The sequence below is a fragment of the Silurus aristotelis genome, assembly GCF_946808225.1.
Source record: "Silurus aristotelis genome assembly, chromosome: 15".
Lineage (NCBI taxonomy): Eukaryota > Metazoa > Chordata > Actinopteri > Siluriformes > Siluridae > Silurus > Silurus aristotelis.
Genome location: NC_139588.1, coordinates 21,706,372 through 21,721,462, shown reverse-complemented (window position 1 = coordinate 21,721,462; position 15,091 = coordinate 21,706,372). Strand labels below are relative to the sequence as shown.

The 15,091-nt window shown below is 40.0% G+C and overlaps 1 protein-coding gene across 2 annotated transcripts in view; it reads right to left on the bottom strand.

Moving 5' to 3' along the window:
• Window positions 1–10,412, bottom strand: part of snx9b (sorting nexin 9b) — a 37,571-nt gene extending 27,159 nt beyond the window's left edge. For both annotated transcript variants that reach the window (XM_083562510.1, XM_083562511.1), the window contains exons 1-3: window positions 10,078–10,412; window positions 5,878–5,964; window positions 5,115–5,189 (exon numbers count right to left, since the gene is read on the bottom strand). In XM_083562510.1, coding sequence (XP_083418636.1) covers window positions 5,115–5,189; window positions 5,878–5,964; window positions 10,078–10,089 — 174 coding nt within the window. In that variant the 5' untranslated portion in view covers window positions 10,090–10,412. The remainder of the gene's footprint in view (window positions 1–5,114; window positions 5,190–5,877; window positions 5,965–10,077) is intronic.
• Window positions 10,413–15,091: the final 4,679 nt, after the last annotated feature.

The window sequence follows — 15,091 nt, the reverse complement described above, 5'->3', positions numbered from 1 at the left end:
GACTAAGCAATGGTCAACGTCCCAGGGGTCCCATAAGAGACTCAGTTATGTCACTTAAATCAGTTTTCTGCATTTCTGGAGATTTCTATATAATTTTGAGTTGCAAAAATATCAATAACTGTATCCGTGGATATGGAACATGGGATTTTTCTTATTAATTAGTAAATATTAATGGCAAATCGTACAGTCGTAAAACACACTCAAATAGAGGAAGTATTATGATTTGAACAATAGTGAGTTTAACCGCAGGAATCAAAAAGGAGTGACTTCTCTATTAAAACAGAAGCTTGAACAGTTTGGCCTGAAACCCAAGTTCTCATATATAAATACCTTTCTTCTCAAATATGGACATTAAGAAGCTAAAGAATGTGAAAGAAAAGTGAATTCAAGTACAAAAGTACCACTAAAAACCCAACTCATACAATCATGACGTATACATATATCAGTAACAAGTCATGAATTTCACACCTCACCTTCAGTGGTATCCTGCCTGAATCATTCCACTATTAATACCAACATTATGACACCACAGCTTGAGAAACCATCAGTATTACAGAGAAAAAACAGTAGAACAGAGCGCTGCATTACAGACAGGAATCTCTACAGTAAGAACGAATGCCATAAAGCAACAAGCCCAACAAAGTGTCAGTATTTGGTGTGAGCACCATTATGTAGCACTGCCTTAATCCACCTGGGTATGGAATTCACCAGAGCTGCACAGGTTGTTGCTGGGATCCTCTTCCACTCCTCCGTAATGACATCACGGATCTGCTGAATATTAGACACATGGTGCTTCTTCACCTTCTGCTTGGGGATGCCCCATAGGTGCTCAATAGGGTTTAGGTCTGGAGACATACTTTGCCACTTCATCACCGTCATCATCACCTTCCTCAGCAAGGCGTGCTGGAGTCGTTATTATATTGGAAATCTGCCGTTTCTGAAGAGAGGGCATCATGTTCTGCTTCAGAATGTTTCCCCTCAATGAACCGCAGCTCCCCAGTACCAGCAGGACTCATGCAGCCCCAGACCATGATGCTGCCACCACCATGCTTGACTGTTGTGCTTGACACAATTTTCTTTGTACTCCTCGCAAGGCAGTCACCGAACATGCTGGACACCGTCTGTGCCAAACAAGTTTATCTTCGTCTAAATAGATCATAGGACATGTTTCCAGTTAATCATGCTCTTGGACAGGTCATCTTCAGCAAACTGTTTGCAGAATTTCTTGTGAGCAGCTTCAGAAGAAACTTTCCTCTGGGAAGACGGCCTGCAAACCAACTTGTTGCAGTGTGCGGCGTATGGTGAGAGCATGGTTCTTTGCCAGGAGGTGCCAAGTTGAACATCCAGTGGTCAGTATGTGAGAATTGTACTGAAGGCACAAAATTCTGCTCTAATACATGATACACAAATTTGTATGTTCCTGTCAAGCAGACAAAAATGATGACTTGTGGCTTTGCATGGTTACACGACGTACAGCCGTTATTACTTATTGTGTACTCATTTGTTGAGTTATTTTCAGAGGACAGTAAATCTGTACCGCTATACAAGCCGACTCACATTGACTACTCAAATATATTGTATACTGCAGTATTGTCCCTTGAGAAGATTGTTTTTTTGTAGATATTAAAGCCTATAGTTTTGTTCATGTTATAAACTTAGAAATTTGCATATGCAGGACCAAAACAAAAGCCTCTCAGACAGCTCGCAAGTCCAGAGCTGCATATTAAATTAGTTGGAAACGAGCCATCAGCACCACAGATGTGCTTAAGCCTTATAGAAAAGATGACATGGCCGAGGTGGCACCACCTAATCATCACCCGTTAATCTCAAGATACACATTGCCCTGGAACACCTGGTATCTTATTTACCTTTTAGAGTTCGGTGACGGTGAAGCAGAAAAATATCCAAAGGAGGTCAGATGATTGACATGCATTACGTGTTAAAAATGTGCTCATGTGACAATATCACACCTTCCATTATGCATCTGTAACAGAATAAAAATGCTGCCATGCCACACCCGGTTTTCTTGATCACACAAGGAAAAGTATTCCTCTACTTCCAAAGCTTTTTAAAATTCTGTATTTGATCAAAAGGTGCAGGCTATTTGTTGGTACCTTAAACAATGAAGACTACAGCAGGGGGGCAGTGCTTCTTCTTACAAAGCCCCACAGTTTAGAATCAGACTTCCAATTATTGTTCGTGACTCTGACACAGTCTCAGTGTTCAAGTCTAGGTCTTTCTGTCAGCGGGAACAGACCTGGAGGGATCATGGATATCGAGTGTTGTAGTGAACTGGGATATTTGAATGCTGTCGTCCCCTCACTCTCACATGTTCACTTAGGTTTGTTGATGGTGGTCTTATCCCGGAGCTCCTTCACATCTGGGTTGCCTTTACCCCTCACGTCTGGGCTGGCTCGCCCTTTCACTTATGCTGCCAAAGCTATTCTTGCTGGAGTCCCTACCTGCACCCTGGTCGTACAGTGTCTGTCTATTATAATACATATGTGTTGTGGGATGTTGTAGCACAAAGATAATTGCTCTGGGTTCCTGATTGGAAGGTCAGGGGTTCAAGCCCCAGTATCGCCAAGCAACAAGAATTGGGGCCCTTGAGCAAGGCCCTTAACCCTCTGTGTTCCAGGGGCGCTGTATCAGGGCTGACCTTGTTGGGATATGGGAAGAAAGAATTTCACTGTGCTGTAATGTACATGTGACAAGTATAAAGCACCTTTGAGTGTTTAAAGGCTCTGGCATGGAGAAGCTGGTGTTGGATCTGTGATGATCTCAAATGTTGCTATTTTATAAGTTGCTCAGTAGCTCCTGGTTCCATAATCTCAAATGACTGTATAAGACTGTAGAAAGAACATTAATCATAATCTTACATTCCAGTGCTCATGTTAGTTCTCACTCTCCAGTGTTCTGTATTGTTTAATGATTTATAAATCACACAAATGAGGATAGGTTCCCCTTTTGAGTCTGGTTCCTCTCAAGGTTTCTTCCTCATGTCATCTAAGGGAGTTTTTCCTTGCCACAGTTGCCACGGCTGCTCATTGAGCAAAGCTCTTGATTTGGACTGTAATATGAACAGTCTGCTACAATGGCTCAGGACTACAGTTGGTATTAACAGTACTATAAACAAAACTATGATGAATGGCCATTCGGTCGCACCCAGATGACGATGGGTTCCCTTCTGGGTCTGGTTCCTTTCAAGGCTTCTTCCTCATACCACCTCAAGTAATTTTTCCTTGCCACTCGCTCGCTCATCATTAATAAACATATAGGCACTAAAATGTATAGATTTAAATAGAATAACCTATTTATCTCTGTAAAGCTGCTTTGGGACAACGTCCATTGTTGAAAGCGCTCTACAATTTAAACTGTCCATCATTGAACCACAGAGTTGATGAACAGTAAACATTAGTAAACAGTAAATCCAAAGGGTGTTGAAATGTTTTCATTCGATCATTTCATTTACTTTTCAATTTAACACCTATGGGGTTTCCCATTACGAATATCAGACTTTTTATAGTGACGTGTAGACTTTTCATATCCACTGTCGTCATTTATGCAGGTATCCCATCAGCCAATCATCTGACAGCAGCAGAAAGAGGAAAATCATGCCGATACCGAGCAGCCGTTACGAGTAGCATTCACATCAACACTCACAATGTCGGTTATATGCGATCTTGGTGGTTATGAGTTGGTTTAAGGATTTTTATGGCCCTAAAGTAGAAGTTCTCTCAAACTGGAACATCACAAGGAATTACCAACCTGCTTGTGTGATATATTTCTTCCTAATTGGTATTTGAGGTTTGGGTTGATACAAAAAAAGTGAAAGTCAGCATGGACCTAAACCACACACCTGACCATCTCACACATCTGTGGTTCTTCACCAGACTGCCCAGAATATATGTATTTAATGTCGCAAATATTCATTCATTCATTCATTTTCTCCCGCTTATCCGTAATTCGGGTCGCGGGGGCAGCAGTCTAAGCAGGCCCCCGCCTTCGACTGCTGCCCAATCCTCACAGCACCGTCCCTTACGGTCCCTCCTGCAGGTGGTGAGCCCACAGGAAGGCGGCCCCACGTCACGGACCTTGATATTTCCCTCGTAAGGGACCCCCGGAGCATAGAGGGTTAAGGGCCTTGCTCAAGGGCCCAAGAGTGGCAGCTTGGCGATACCGGGGCTTGAACCCCAGACCTTCCGATCGGCAATCCAGCGCCTTAACCGCTGGAGCCACCACTAATGTCGCAAATAGATATTCACTATAAGGAGCACTTTTGAGGAACAATCACTATGCTCCACCATGACAAAAATCGAACTCCATTATAATATGAGTAGAGGATGAAGTGAAAGAAGTCTCATGTCCTTCAAAGCCCTGACCTCCTCAACCCCAATGAACTAATTTTGCACTCCTCACCGTGTTGAACCTCGGTACCAGATATCAAATTCACTAAACCACATAGCTAAAACTCTAGTAGAAAGCCTTTCCAGAAGAATGGAGCTTATTATAGCAGGAAGGCCAAGTGAATGCCCACAGGTTTTTATTGCCCATTGATGGTTATTGCTTGTTTCACAGAAAAACACACTTTCCAAAGAACAGAGGAGCGATATTTTAAAATCACCTGTGAGATCCCTGTGCTGGAGGAACCCCAGAGGAACCGAAGGCATTTGAATACTTCGGCTGAAATATGAATGCGTTTTTTTTTAGTTTTTTGAAAGACTCTCACAGCTCTGGTGCAAACACTAATCATCATTAATCTGTACAAATGTACATGTACTCTCTGGCACTCTCCTACTGTATACACAGTAATTTCGAGGTCACACGCAAAAGTATACAGGATCAGAGGGCAAGCGGATCTTTAAATATGTCATGTGTTCGATGTGAGGCGAGAAAGCCTTTCCTGTTACATTCCTGTCACTAATTTCACACTGTGGCTGCTTCCTTCCTCCACAGGAAACTTCACACACACATACACACAGGGTGAATATTCATGAATGTGAGTGTGGGTGCATGAGTGTGCGTATAATACCGTGCTTTGTGACTGTGTGTGAATTCCCTAAAGTGTGTGTGTGTGTGTGTGTGTGTGTGTGTGTGTGATCAGTCAGCTTTACCTCCACATAGTCCTCAGGCACCAGGCCGACCTCGCCCCTGCTGTTTCGTGCCTCGATCCATCCTCCACCAATGCTCTGAGAAAAACAGGGACAAACAGGAATTTGTTTTTTTTCCCCCAGGAATCCTGAACCAACATGGCTCCCATTCCATACTTCTGTACTACAAGATGATGAGACGAAGCGACGAATACGTCAGAGCCCTTTAAGCGTTAATTAGAGAGCACTCCACGTCTGGAGTAATATCTATCAAGGAATGATCTGCCCAGTCACTGCACCTAAATCCCACTAGACTGCTCTGGGATGAACAAGAAATCTCCAACTAGTGAAGAACATCTTCAGAAAACTGCTAAGAGAGGAACATGGAATATCTGGACATTTATAGGTTTGTTTGGTCAAAAGGAATCTTCATACCGTTACATTACTAAGTTTAGAAGAAGACAAAAATGTGCATGTGTCTGTCAAAACTAATAAAAGACTAGGTGTTTCCACACTTCTGACAGAAACTGTGGCCAGGGTTATGAAGAACTTCGAATTACCATAATGACACCATCACACACTCTCGCACGCATGCAAAGTGCGAGCGCAGACATACACCAACACACACATGCACAATCCTGCACGGGAAAACGTGCATGATTGTACTACACCCAAACAAAAATACACACATGTACACACACACATGTACACACACACACACACACACACAACTGCGTACAGGTACAGACACTATGAGACGGTGTAATGTCGAGCATTCAGGACTCACCGGGTTGGTGATGGTGACCGTCTCCCCCTCTCTCACCGTCAGCTCGTTGTTGCCCGGCTCTGCTAAAAAGTCGTATAAAACCTGCGCCTGTGTGAAGACGAAGGGCAACATGAATAAACATGCACACGTGCATACACACACATCACTATCTGATCATTATCTCGGCCCTGATAACAAAACACTCTCTGCTTTAAAGACATGATATCATGAGAGCTAAAAACTGGCTTGTCTCGTTCTGGTGTTAATTTTCATACACTGGGGGGGGGGGGGAAAAACAGCTGTGTGTTTGACTTCCTCTGCTTTTTGTGTCTCTGAAAACTACAGGCATGTTATCATCAGTGCATAGTCCAGAAATCAGTGTAAAATCTCTCGGAGATCACTTGATCCGAGATCAGAGACCTCATGTGGTTCTCTTGTTTCTGATTATTCAGAAGGTGATTCACTTCCTGAAACAGCAGCTCTGGCATTAATAGTATGTATGTTTTATATATACTGTATTTCCAAAAGTATTGGGACACCTGCCCTTTCCTGCTATATGTGGTTCTTTTCCAAACTGTTACCACAAAACTGGAGGCACTCAATCGTACAGGACGTCTTTAGATGGCGCTATAATAAAATTTTGCGTTCACTTGAACTTGGAAACCCAAACCTGTTCCAGCATGGTGATGCCCCTGCGCACAAAGTGAGCTTTTTGAAGATCTGGTTGACATGCTTTGGAGAGGAAGATCTTGCTGCTATAGAGCTCTGATCTCATCCCTACTGAACACCTTTGGGATGAATGTGAACGCTGACTGCACCCCAGGTCTCCTCACCTACATCATTACCTGCCTTTCATAATACACTTGTGACTGATGAACACAAATATCCATAAACACACCAAAAGTCTAGTGAAACATCTTCCTAGAAGAGTGAAGGGAATTACAAGACCAAATTGGGACTAATCGTGGAATCCTATGCTCAAAAATCACATACTGTACTAATGACCCAATACTTTTGGCAATATAGTGTGTGTGTGTGTGTGTGTGTGTGTGTGTGTGTGTGTACATATATCATTTATCATTTCTAAAGCACAGAGATGCTCCACAAAAATGCTGAAACAACAGTTATGGAAGAAATCCTCCGTGCCAGTAACAGTCAGAGATAACGCTGTAACTTTTAGAATTCCTGAAACTTTCGTTTTTTCCGTAATATTATTCTTTATTATTATTATTCTTTATTATTATTATTCTTTATTATTATTATTATTATTATTAGCGTAAGGATTGGCTCTAAGCTAACTGTGACTCCACTGTGTCATTCCACTCGTTCTTGTTCGGTTTCTCCAATACTGGCCTGGGAATATCAGTCACACAGACACCAGGACGTGTATGAATGATGACGGAGAGATGGAGAGAACGCATATATAGACCTCTGTGATATTTATGAGACGGTTGCGTTACATATCAGTACATGACGAACAAAAACACTGTGGAAGGTCATACTGGTTTTGGTACAAACGTAAGCGTCTATCATAAAGATATGACGCTTAGAGACGAACCTAACGATAACCTTTAAGACCAAGGACTGTTTACACACTGCATGGTCAAAAGTATTAGGACATCTGAATTTTTCAACCCATGAGTGTTTCTGCCCCAAACTGCTCTTTAGATGCAGTACCAAAAAAATGTCCCCTTCACTTGAAGGAGGAGACCCAATTCAGTTCCAGCATTAAGATGCCCCTGTGCACAAGGTCGGCTCTATGATAGAAGATATGCTTTTCATGGGTTGGAGTGAAAGATCTCCTGCTATCGAGCTACAAAACCTATTGAACACCTCTGGGATGAATGTGAACTCCGACTGCACCCCAGGTCTCCTCACCTCACCCTACATCAGTGCATGAACTTTACCAACACCCTTGTGTCTGATCTCCACACAATCTTCACACAATCTTCACACAATCTCCACACAATCTCCACACAATCTCCACACAATCTCCACACAATCTCCACACAATCTCCACACAATCTCCACACAATCTCCAAAATCCAGACCATCTTCACAGAAAAGTGGAGGTTATTATAACAGAAAATGGGGACTGAACATGGAATGGGATGTTCATAAAAAAGCACAAACGCTTATCCACAAATGCTTGTTTTCCAGATGGTCCACATGATCAAACATAACTATAAACCGTATAACTACGAAAAAAAAAACACACAATGTTCTTTAAAAAGAAGAAGAATCGCAGATATTTTAGATATTTAGAGGAATAACTCACTCCATTGCACACTGCTCATAGCAAATCATTATCTCTGAGTGAATCAATAAAGACTAATTATAAACATTTCAGACTCGGAGACTTCCTGCTTCCTGTCCAGCTCTACGAGTGTAAACACACAAATATCTGTTCGAATTATTCAGCTAATGATTTACAATTTCTATAGCAGTGGAAGTTCAAACTACAGAGGAATCATTATTTAGACACACACACACACACACACACACACACACACACACACACACACACACACACACACACACACACACACACACACACACACACACACACACACACACAAACACAGAGTGTAAGCTGTAGAAGCAATGTGAAGGGCTCCTCTATGTAGGAGGCCTACTCAGGCTACAAGAGAGTCTGTGTGTGTGTGTGTGTGTGTGTGTGTGTGTGTGTGTGTGTGTGTGTGTGTGTGTTTGCATCGGAATAATTTACACAGTATCAACTTTCTTTCTGTTGTAGCTGATGGAATTTTGTCATTTTCATTTGCTTTATTCTTGTATTCAATATTTTAAAGACGAGGGTCCTTTAGCAAAACCCAGAATAAAAGTTTGTGGACACCTGACCATGAGATTGGAATGTAATTCTCTTCGTCCACATTTTGGCCCCACTTGCTGTTATAATAATCTCCACTCTTCTGGGAAGATGTTCCACTAGATTTTTGTGGAAATTCATTCAGCTACAAGAGTGTCAGTAAAATCAGATACTGATGTAGGTGAGAAGGTGAGAAGGTGTTCAGTGTGAAAACATTCATTCCAAAGATGTTCAAGAGCTCAAGAGGAGGATATCGTCCACTTCAAGCCATAAAAAGCCGATCTTCATGCAGCTGGTTTTGTCATGCTGGAACAGACGTCATATATAATCCCAACCTTTGGGCTTAATGTTGTCATGCTGACTGCACCCAAGATCTCCTCTCCTCACCTTTTCACCTACATCAGTACCTGACTTTCCTAACACCCTTGTGGCTGAATGAATCTCCACAAAATTTAATGCAACATCTTCCCAGAAGAGTGGAGGTTCCTATAAGAGCGAACAGGGACTAGATGTGAAATGAGATGTTCAGTATTCTGTATGTTCAGTGTCCACAAACCTTTGTCCATATATTGTAGCTGTTATTATGTGAACGATGAGAGGAACTGCTTGGTTTCCCAGATGTTTTGGATTCACACCAGTTTGATGGGGTAAAGCACTGAGGATGACTCAGGCCTGACTTTTTATAGCTCTTCCTGTGAGTTCATGCTGACAGGAATGTTTCATACACGTAAAGTGGGTCAGGGACTGACGCCGAGTCAGATGGTCACTCAAAAGGTTTCTCACAGACAATGAAGATCAGATGTTGGAGAAGGTAAAGAGGAATGGCAAGAAAAACAAGAAGGTTTGGTTCAAACTACAGATTAGCTAGATAACTAGCTGGGGTACTTGAAAGCTTCTCTGGTGTTTAGGTGGATGAAAATGAATGAGATTCTTTAAAAAGTGATGAGAAACATTGGGGACGATTTGTTAGCTGTATAGCCCGAGCTAATACAGCTAAAACTAGTAACGCACTATGCTAACGGGAAATGCACTACATATCCCATGATGCCTTGCGCGACTTCATGACCCGCACTGGAAGAGGAGTAAAATGTCACAAGACTCTCCGGATAGTTTCCCCCCCCCTGTGTGTTAACAGGAAAACGCTTTAGAAATATCAATATTTTTGGACTCATCGACATGAAATTGTCTACATGGTATTTTTGGTGCATTCACCATAAAACTTTAACGTGTAGAAATAAAAAAAAGTAGTAATAAAAACACAGCAGAAAGGAATGCGGGCGCACGCCGCCACCTCCAGGACATTTCTTTTCTCACCTTAATTACAGCAAAAGTGCAATAAACAGAAACCAAACGGGCAAAACCCCCCGAAAACTCGAGATGATCCAGAAGCTCACCGTGGTTGCCATCACGCTGGCACTGAAGCTCTGATGGAGAACTTGTGTGCTGCCTGGACTGGAGTTTGTTCATGCAGACATGCCTGTGTGTCTCCGCCTCGCTCCTTAACTCCCAAACAACACGATCATCCAGCACACGGGCTAATTATAACACATCCCTCTCTCTCTCACACACACACACACACACTCCGGCAAATCACTCGAATAATATCCCGACTGAGAAGAGCGTCGACCTTCTGCTTCTCTCCTGCGCTCATCAACTCCTCCTGAGCTTCAGCTAAACCGGAAACTGAAGCAGCGCTCCGACCCGTGGACTCTGAGCTGCACTACACACACACACACACACACACACACACACAGAGCACTAACAACTAACCACTTTATTACCCCTGTACACACTACATCATTCACAATAACTCTGACCCACTTACACCATTAGTCAAAACAGTCAATCCATCATTACCTAAAAAGTAGTACATACAAAACTAACTAACTAACTAACTAACTAACTAACTAACTAACTAACTAACTAACTAACTAACTACTCTTAATCATACCCCCTGTACACACTACTTAGTTAATAATAACCAGTATCCTGAATAAAGTCTACATAAACTCACAGTACATCATTATTCAACAAATATTACATATTTTCTAACTAACTAACTAACTAACTAACTAACTAACTAACTAACTAACTAACTAACTAACTAACTAACTAACTAACTAACTATCTACTCTTAATCATACCCCCTGTACACACTACTTAGTTAATAATAACCAGTATCCTGAGTAAAGTCTACATAAACTTAAAGTACATCATTATTCAACATATAGTACATATTTCCTAACTAACAAATATCAAAATAACTAACTAACTAACTAACTAATTTACATCATACCACCTATAGACACTGTATTATTAATAATTATTATTTTAACCCATTAAACTCTACAAGTGTACAAAAGATTTTCAGTGAGTAATTAGGCAACAAATAAAACATGTACTAACTAACTAACTAACTAACTAACTAACTAACTAACTAACTAACTAACTAACTAACTAACTAACTAACTAAATAACTACTCTCAAACATACCCCATGTGCACACTACTTATTTAATAATAACCAGTATTCTGAGTAAAGTCTACATAAACTTACAGTACATCATTATTCGGCATATAGTACATATTTCCTAACTAACAAATATTAAACTAACTAACTAACTAACTAACTAACTAACTAACTAACTAACTAACTAACTAACTAACTAACTATCTTTCTATCTAACTAACTAATCCACATCATACCACCTATATACACTGTATTATTAATAATTATTAATTTAACCCATTAAACTCTACAAGTGTACAAAGATTGTCAGTAAATAATTAGGCAACAAATAAATCATTAACCAAATAACCCAATAACCCAATACCTAACTAACTAACTAACTAACTAACTAACTAACTAACTAACTAACTAACTAACTACTCTCAATCATACCCCTTGTACACACTGGTGAGTTAATAATAACCAGTATCCTGAATAAAGTCTACATAAACTCACAGTACATCATTATTCAACAAATATGACATATCTAACAAATATCAAACTACCAACTAACTAACTAACTAACTAACTAACTAACTAACTAACTAACTAACTAACTAACTACTCTAAGGCATTCCCTCTGTACACACACAGTCAAAGACATTGTAAAGTCAAAGAAATCAGTAAATCATTAGCCAATAAATAATACATAATACTACCGAAACTATACTAACTAATAATACTAACTAACTACATATCGTACACTTACCAAAACTAAAAAGTAATTAGCTGACAAATACTAACTAACTAATTATCTAACGAGAGTTTTGGTAACAGATGATCAGTCATGAAGGTGTTTGTGTCGGTTTGGGTCTCATAAGGAGCTTTATGGCGCCCCCTGGTGCTCACGCAGTGTTTTCAAGTTAAACTTTATCTATAAAGCACATTTAACAGCAATTTCAATAAAAATATATTTAAATCAAAAGCTAAAGAATAAAAATCTATCTTTAATAACACACACACACACACACACACACACACACACACACACACACACACACACACACACACACACACACTCCAATGTCCAAAGCCCATGCAGTAAAGTGTACAGTGTCTTCAACATTTAAGTATCAAAAATCCTGTGTCAATTGATCTCCAACTTCCTGACAGACACCACAAGCCATACAGGTGGGCAAACACACCTTATCCTCCCTCAACCTCAGCACTAGAGATCCTCAGGGTTGTATTCTGAGCCCCCTGCTGTACTCACTGTACACACATGACTGTGTGGCCACTTCCAACTTCACCACCATCATCAAGTTTGCTGACAACACTGTTGTGGTGGGCCTGATCTCCAACAACGACGAGACGGCATACCTACTGGAGATAAAAAAACCTGGAGAGATGGTGCCAGGAGAACAATCTTCTCTTGAACGTCAGCAAGATTAAGGAGTTGATAGTGGACTTCAGCACAAAGCAGGAGCGGTCATACCAACCGCTAAAGTTCATAGTGACCCCAGTGGAGAGAGTGGACAGTTTCCTGTACCTAGGTGTTCGCATCACACAGGAGCTTTTTTGGTCCTGCAACATCAACACCTTGGTGAAGAAGGCCATCTTAAACACCTAAGTGACTTTAAACTACCCTCTCAGGTGCTAAGGACTTTAAACACCTGCACTATTGAGAGCGTCCTGACGAGCTGCAGGATATCTACAGCACGTGGTGCCGGACCAGGTCCAGGAAGATTGTGAAGAACCTCAGCCATCCCAACAATGAACTCTTTTCTCAAATCACACTGGATCTCTTTAATCTGTACTTCTGTCATATCTGCAATACACATATTATATATATATATATATATATATATATATATATATATATATATATATATATATATATATATATATATATATATATATATATATATATATATATATTTCATACTCTGTTTGAATGTATGTGACAAATACATTTTGAATTTTAATTTTTCAATGTAATCCTTGTTTCTTTCTCCCCCTGTCACCCCCACCCACTCCCTATAAATTAAAACCAGTGGCGAAGCTACGGGTGGGCCTGGACGGGCCTGGACGGGCCTGGGCCCACCCACTTTAAATTGTTGCCCATCCAATCAGAAAAGAATGATTTTCCAAATAATAATTTAATGAACAATAATAATAACAATAACTGTCTTATCACATTATACCTTTATATATTTATATATAAAGATTAATGAAATGCAATTTGCCAAATACGCTTGTCAAAAATAAAAGTTAAATATGATTCGTCAATTTCAGATAAACCCGCCCACTGTGCTTTACGACGTAAAGACGTACTGTAATAGCAGTAATCGTGAGTTTAATTTTTAAAATGGCAAAGCGGATATCAATTAGTCAATACTTACAATAATTGCAAGGATTTCGAGTTATTACAATATTATTTAATATTAACCATGATGTTTTTCTTCGTGATGATATGAGAGATTCGGCTGGTTCGGCTAGTTTTCTGTAAATCCTGCAGGCTCTTCCCTGAGCTAATTGAAGCAAAATGTACACAGGATGGATTTAAAGAGCGGAAACATCTAAGTCAAGCATGTAAGAAGCATCTGGATAACAAAGAACATCTGCATTCACAAACGAAATTAGCCGCTTGATGTTGTACTTTTTTTTGTGCCAAGCAAAATATTCTGTGGCGTGGTCACAGAGAAAGCGATGAAGCATTAAACAGAGGAATTCTTTTGGAACTGTTCCGTTTGCTTGACCAGCCGCATAAAAAAAAAGGAACGATGATGAGCTCAGATATTCAGAATGTTTCACTTCCTTTCTGCTGCGCAAGATAAGAACCGAGTAACACCAAAATGACACCGGGCACGTCTTATGCCATTATGAATGTAAAGATCTTTTGAAGAAAGAACTTGTTGCAGTTTGCATTCGATACTTGCACGGAGGACTTACCATTGGATTTTTGGATACATGCGACATGACGGCTGATAAGATTTCAGAGAAAATTGGTTTTGTAGTCAAGTGTACCAGTAATCTAGTGTACCAGTGTATATTTATTCATTACTAGAGACTTAAAGCACTTTTTTTACATTGCTCTGGACATGGGTATGGGTATCTGCTAAATGCAGCAAATGTAATGTAATGTAAACATGTTCTTGAGATACCAGTGTCCCTGCCCCTTTCTTCTTTCCGTACCTGCCTGATTCATCCTGAAGGAAGGCTACTTTTCCTGCTACTATTACTGATAGGTGGCAGCTGAATGGTCAAGACATTGGATTCTGGGTTGGAAGATCACAAGTTCAAATCCCAGCATTACCGAACTGCTGCTGTTGCTGCTGCTGGGCCCTTAAACAAGGCCCTTAACACTCAACTGCTTAGTTGTAAATTGTAAATGCCATAAATGTATAATATGAATCTAGACTAATAATAATAAAAATAATAATAATACAGTCATTTAAATATGTCTGAGTCTCACAAACATCACAGAAATGTTTAATGAGTTTCGCTGAAAATTTCGATCGTGCAGATCATCATGAAACAAAAACATGAATCAAGAAATTAAAAAGGAAAGAAAAGAAACAAACAAAATACAAAGTTAAAAGAAAGGAGGAAAGAAATATAAAACAAAGCTAAGAAAGAAAGAAATACAGTTGAAAGGAAGATAAAAAGAAAGAACGAGACATAGTTAAAAGAAAGAAAGAAAAGAAGAAAGGAAAAACCTCACCGAAATGTTTAATGAGTTTCGCTGAGAATTTCGATCGTGCAGATCACCATGGAACAAAAACATGAATCAAGAAATGAAAAGAGAAAGAAAGAAAGAAAGAAAGAAAGAAAGAAAGAAAGAAAGAAAGAAAGAAAGAAAGAAAGAAAGAAAGAAAGAAAGAAAGAAAAAGACAGTTGAAAGAAACATAAAAAGAAAGAGACATAGTTTGAAGAAAGAAAGAAAGAAAGAAAGAAAGA